Raw genomic sequence first — 6,887 nt, 5'->3', positions numbered from 1 at the left:
CAAGCGACTCGAGGGTGCTACAAGTAGGACTCAAGGTGATTAGAGAAGAAAAAAGACTCACAAAAAACAAAGGGGAAAAAAAGTCAACACATTGACAAACTACTTTGCTTCGACAAGTAAACAAAATGAACATGAATCATGCTCAGATTCAGAAAGTTCAGATTCAGAAAGCTCAGCCTCAGATACAGACTCAAGTAGCAATTGAGAAAGGTTATAAAAAATAGTTAACAATTTTTGTGACATCCTATAACATCATACTTGGGTAAAAATTGCTATTTAAAAATGGTCATAATCATCTTTATTATAAAGCAATTGTCTAGGATCAGGGACTTTTTCCACCACAAAAATGGTTAGTTTTCAAGATATTGATGAAAACTGTCAAAATTTAGATTTGTTGATAAAACAATTTAAATTTTGCTTCTTTTTGGCCTATTAAGGGCTGGGGTATGAACGTTTGGACAGTATTTATTTTGGGACATCAGAGCACATCAGACATATCGAATTGCATTCCGAATACGAAGAATGTCATTCTAATATCAAATAATTTTGATTTTTTGAAATTCGCAATTTAATACGCATTTTATGGCAAATCATTAAAAATTGATATTTTTGATATTTAACAGTACTTGAGGTAAACTTTATAAATCTGATGATTTATACTTAAAGTGTATGTAGGTGGGATGAAAAGCCGACGATCAATTGAAAATTTTGACCTTTCGTATTGAAGATATGGATTTTTTTCCCAAAACACCAAACAAAATTAGGTCTTTTGGGAAAAAAATCCATATCTTCAATATGAAAGGTCAAAATTTTCAATTGACCGTCGGCTTTTCCTCCCTGCTACATACACTTTAAGAATATATCATTAGATTTATATAATTTACTTCGAGGACTGTTATATATCAAAAATTTGAAAAATATCAAATTTTTATAATTTGTCATAAAATTTGTATTATATTGTGATTTAAAAAAAATGAAAATTATTTGATATCAGAAAGACATGCTTCGTATTCAGAATGCAATTCGATAGGTCTGAGGTGTTCTCATGTCCCACAAAAAATACTATCGAAACGCAATAAACGCTCATTTTAGATCCCTTAAGGCCAACTTAAATTAATTGTTTGTCTCAAAGCCCACCTATTTTTCAAAAACTTTATTGTTTTGCTATTTTTTATATTTTTTTTTAAAGATTTTTTTCAAATGTTTTTTCAATTAATGTCAAAAGGCAAAACGTTTGGGTAAATTTTCAGTATTTTCGGGATGTTTGTAAAATAAAATTAAGAAAATAAAAAAGAAAACTTGGATTTGTGGGATATCGAATGCTTGTCCATTTGCTAAATGCGCGCGGGGGCTTTGAGACAAACATTTTTTTAATTTGGCCTAATTGGAAAAATCATTGGTTTGTGTGAAATTTGATGACGGAAATTGAGTCTAACTCTCTTGCCCTTTCCAAAAATGTATGATTTGAGTACATAACTTTGAAAGGTAAAACTTGACAGCATTTTGTATTTTTCACAAAATTTAGGTTTGACGTACCCCATGCCCCAGCAAAAAGTAATTTACAAGCCAAGAAAAGTAGTGGGATCTGTCCTTTTGTCAAGATTAAAATTTGAATAGTAATAATTATATTTGTCTTCATATACTGGTTAAAAATTCAATTTATTTTTGGATCATATATCAATAATACACATTTTTCATTCAAGAAAACAGTTTAGAATTGTGGGTTAGTACATTGATACTTTTGTATAATATTTTCCTGGGTTAGTCAGGCTGTAAGACTTTTTTCTCCATCTGCTTTCAGATTTGCACATATACATTTTGTATTTTGTACTTTAATGGTTTTGAAAGAGTGTACTGTGCTGTTTTGTAGGTGTAGAATAGTAATAACAACATCTGTATTTGTAGCAAAAGCAAAAATGAAAATACTTTCAAATTAGTTTCGAAGCTTGTGGCGAAAGTGCTGGCTGCGGGGCCATGGTGATAATTGCGTAGCACCTAACATGCACGTACATTGCAAGTATTTGCACATTTTACACATTAAAAGAACGAGGCCCTGTAGCCTGCACTTTCACAAACCTGGGAACAATTTTGACTTTCACTGTAAAAATCAGTAGTGAATCAGCCTTGTTTGTACATTGTATTTTATGTTACATTTAATCCAAGAAAACATGTCATGCCACCAAGGCTGTCAAAAGATTAAATAAAGTAGTGAATATGCACATATGCTTTAATATCAACATGTACTACCGCTCTGTCACTCTGCTTTTCCTGTTTTACAGTGGGTTGTGGTTTTTTTTAATATACTGGGGAAAAAATTCATGTTCCCCCCAAATGGAATAAATATAATTCGTGTTCCCCCCAATCATAATAGAATTTTTTTCGTGTTCACCCCTTCAATCCTCCATCCCCCCCCTGGCGTAAATAGTGACTGCCCCTTAGTGTTTACATATACACAATTATTTAAGAATCCGATATTAATGAAGTAAAATTTCAGCACATTAAACATCTTCATATCTTAGCCTACGTCAGACAGGTTGTAATTTTTTGACTCGATCTTGCTCGGATGTCAGTAGATTGTTTCAGATCAAATTTTTGTTGTAAATCTGTGTGGCCATACTTGTGTTCCTCGATATAATTTGCATAGACGACAGTATTGCCAAGGCCTATTTTCCCTATGGGTCCGTTTTGCCCCGGGGGTCCGTTATGCCCCACCTTCCCCTAGGGTAACTTGGGGCAAATTGGGACACAGGGTAATTTGGGACAGTGATTTCGGAAATACTTTTATACCTTAAAATAGTCACATTTTGCCCATTTTTGCAACAAAATAACTTTGATATAATGTCTATTTATATTTCAAACCGTTTAAAAGTACCATTCTTCATTAAACAGGAACTTCTGAGGGCCGTAAGCTTAACACATCAAAATAAGTATTCCATTTTTTTGTCATGTCTAAGCAGAGTTCGCGACTTGTGGCTCAATATCTGAATCAATGGTCCGGATTAGTGTTTCTCAAATTAAAAATAACTTCTAAGCTACCCTTTCAATTAAATAAGACAAAAATTGTAACTTTTTCTTCGAAAATTATAAGAAAAGCTTTCTTTTAGAAATATGCCAAATTAGGGTAAAATGGGACGCCATTGATTTACTGTGTGCTAACTCAAACTGTCCCATTTTGCCCCAACAAAAAAAGTCCCATAGTAAATCAATGGCGTCCCATTTTACCCCAGCTGTCCCATTTTACCCCAGCCTCTGTTACAGAAAAATCTTGCAGTGGGGTAAAATGGGACGCCTTAAAGACACCTTAATAAAATAATGAAGCCGGAAGCCGACCGGCACCAATTTTTGTGAAACGTAAGTCTGACTTTTTCTAGCCCAGTAGCCTACTGGTGCTAGTACTGGGCGAGTGATAAAGCGGCTTATTACTGGCCCAGTACTGGTAGAAGTTAGCTGTGTAGACTCTTGGCGATAGGCCCCTATACATTTTGTTTTGTAGTGGTCACTTGTCGCAAGTTGCCGGGTATTAGTATTAGGGCCTATAGCCGAGTAAAATCTGGTGGGGCAAAATGGGACATTAGGTGGACCAATTTGCCCCACCCCCTACACCAATTTACCCTAGGCCTACTAGAATCAAAAATGCCCGCAAAAATGGTTAAAGTCACCCCCCCTTCCGAAGAAAATGATAGTCAGGCCACCCAAAGAGATTTTTAAAAAAGTCAGATGGGTTTCCTTAGTTTTAAGCACTAAAGTAATAAAGACAACGGAATTCATGATGAGGCTGTCAGACTATCAAGAGAAGAGACTGATCTTCATTCGTCACCATTGTACACTCATTGCCAAGGAGCTGGCGTCCGTTGCCTTGGTATCGTTGTAATCAATGACGTCACTCACTGGCCAAATTTTCCCAATCAATTACCCAGCATTCAACTCACCGGAAAACCGCATTACCAACGCGAAATGATATTTTTCTCAATAAATGCTAGAAAAATTAGTTTTAGCGCTATAAATGCACATAACTGATTGATTTGGATTACAAATAATAACTAAATAACTCTGAATTCATTTGACATGAATAATGAATCATTTTAATATAAAAGTTCAATGAAAAAGTGGATTATTTTTGTAATGCGGTTGATGCGGAAAAAGGTGTAGTTCGGCCACAGCTGAACGTGGGAAAACAACACATTCCTACGGCTGCAAGATGAGCTCCGATATAGAATCTCATGTTTTGAGAAAATATGAAATCAAGAAAAGGCTGGGTAAAGGGGTAAGCTATTAAATATAAATGAACATGTACGAATTCAGCTCATGAGCATTGTATTACAAGGCATTTCAGGGCGTAAGCTTACAGTTACACGTACACTCACAGTCACAGACATGACAGACCACGTCATGACATTGACAGGCCAGTACTCGCACTAGTCGCAGGCACCGTAGTACTAGTACGCGCCGCTGAACATGACCATGGCACCAGAGTCTCAGTGATAAAACAAATTGGGATATGACAGCTCATTATAAAAGTAATAAAGCTATGTAAGCTGCCATACCCTGCCAGGCATTGCGTATCCTGGAACACTACCCGATTTCAACCGGCTTTATCGCTAGCGAGGACAAAACTTTTTAGGTTTATTCTAGGAACATCTACAAATTTGGTATCACTGTAAAGAGCATTAAGAAACTTAGACAATGGTACCAAAAACAGCTCTATAGCTCAAAGTATGGGGGAGTTATACCTATTTGAAGTTGTGAAGGGTAGCGGAATTTGTCTGTCATTTTTTGTTTATGGTACCCAGGATTTATTTGTCTAGCACTTGAATATTTTTACAAGTAACAAATCTGGTATCAATGTAAAGGGCATTAAAAAGAAAGACAATGGTGCCAGAATCAGCTCTATAACTTAAAATATGGGGAGGTTAGCATGTTAGGCCCTTTAGTACAACTGATTCTTAGTTTCATGTTTCATGGTTGAAAACAAGGGATGAGGCGACTTTTAATTATTAATTATGAATTATCTATTATTTTCTTTATTTTAAAACAAGTGGTCGCAACCTACATCAACCCGTTTTGACTTGGAACATACATTTAATTATTTCACAACTATGTTTGATTTTATACATAAGTATAAATGGTACAGTTATGTTCTTTGTTTATTCATCATTATAGTTGATATGATCAAAGTCAGAAAATAGCAAATGCAAGTTATTAAAAGTTATTTTAAAAGAGAAAATCCAAAATAAAAATAAAATAATTAAATATTTTGCAATTCTCTGTTTTGGATGCGGGCGGGAAACAGGAAACTAAGAATTAATTGTAAAGGGCCTTATGCCTATTTAAAGTCATGTGAAGTTTACTGGTTTTTTTGTGAGTCAATTTTTTGCGTACAATAAATACAGCATTATTTTAGAGACGATGATATTGCCTCCAAGAAATAAATAAATAAATATTGTAAGTAAATAAACAAGTAAATTTAGGAATGAATGAATAAAGGAATAAATAAAAAAAAATAAACAAATGAATATATGTAATCATAATCTAATATGACCCATGCAACACATGAACATGTTCTGCCAGTGCCATTAGGCTAATGGAACTCGATTGTTAGTTTCCGATTGACCGCCCGCATCACATTTTCAATTTGACCAAAACTTTCATTATTTTGATAAAAAAGTCAATTATCTGAAAATTGAGATGAAAATAACCAAAATTGAAACTCTCAAAATGTCTGACATCCCCTGCTGATCATAATCAGCAGTTTTTCTTAGTTGTACATGTAGGGGTATATGGTAAATAATGGAAATTTATGGATTACCTCATCATGTTTCTAGTGATTACAAAACTTGCAAATTTCTTTTCATTTAAATAAAAACAAATTCAAATCTTTTCTCAATCTGTTGCAAAATGTCTGTAATGATGATCTAAGCATTAATACCTGTTTTGAAATGGTCTTTCATCAACAATATATACTTTGGTACTGGTGGGGTACCTAAATTTGGAGAAAGCTGTTCATAAAATCATTGATTTTGTTGACATAAATGGATAATGAAAAGAGACCGAATAATGAATATAATGAAATAGCGACCTCGTCCTTTTTTTCAAACATCCAATCGGAAACTAATAATCGAGTTCCATTGGCCTTAGTTTACTTGTCAACCTCATCTGACACTGCACTACTCAACTTTAGTATTGAAAAAAAAATACAAAGGAAGTGAAAAAAAATTGAAAAAAAATTATACAAATTCTTAAAGTATCATAGAGTTGATTAAAAGTAGTAACAAAAATAATATCACTTGAATTAAGTGTGCATTTTGCCACATACGACATGACCCGATATGCGCTACATCTCCCACCCCAGCGTCAGCCCGATCAGGAACAACACGTGCACCGCCACCTCACCACTTCTCCCCGTATTGTCGTATTTTCACGGCCAATTGCAAATACGTGTCATCACAGTAATTCCCTTTGCGCATCTATGCGCGATGGATTTCTGCAGAAGAATGACCACAAACAAAGTTAAAATACTCTAAAATTTCATATTATATGGGTGTAATATAGGTGTAATGACCTCCTTCTGCTCCATTTCAACAACTTTTTACGCCAAAAACCATGAAAATCTTACCTAAAAAATAGACCTCAAAAAACTGAAAAATTAGGGGCTTTCCCCAAAACAAACCCCGTCGTGTTTGGTATGAGTGCAAAGGTCACAAAATTCCCTATAAAATGATGACATCATCCAGGTAAGTCTCGTGGAGTCTCGTGGATAAATCCAAATCGAGATTTGGTGAATTTCAAGCAGACGAAAAAATGGCGTCCCGTCGATCGAGTCGCTACGGTCGTAACTCCTGAACTTCAACAAGTTCATGACATTAAAAAACATGCTTAATGTTCTTTTT

The 6,887-nt window shown here is 34.7% G+C and overlaps 1 protein-coding gene across 2 annotated transcripts in view; it reads left to right on the top strand.

The window, feature by feature from the left end:
* The first annotated feature begins 4,038 nt into the window (after nt 1-4,038).
* LOC140139764 (extracellular signal-regulated kinase 2-like) overlaps nt 4,039-6,887 on the top strand; it is a 33,877-nt gene continuing 31,028 nt past the window's right edge. The window contains exon 1 of one of the 2 annotated variants that reach the window (XM_072161471.1): nt 4,039-4,264. In XM_072161471.1, the coding sequence (XP_072017572.1) occupies nt 4,199-4,264 (66 nt within the window). In that variant the 5' untranslated portion in view covers nt 4,039-4,198. The remainder of the gene's footprint in view (nt 4,265-6,887) is intronic. The other variant, XM_072161470.1, reaches the window with a different exon arrangement.

This window comes from Amphiura filiformis, chromosome 18 (assembly GCF_039555335.1).
Source record: "Amphiura filiformis chromosome 18, Afil_fr2py, whole genome shotgun sequence".
Classification (NCBI taxonomy): domain Eukaryota; kingdom Metazoa; phylum Echinodermata; class Ophiuroidea; order Amphilepidida; family Amphiuridae; genus Amphiura; species Amphiura filiformis.
The sequence above is the reverse complement of the archived record's forward strand: the minus strand, read 5'-3'. Positions and strand labels throughout refer to the sequence as shown.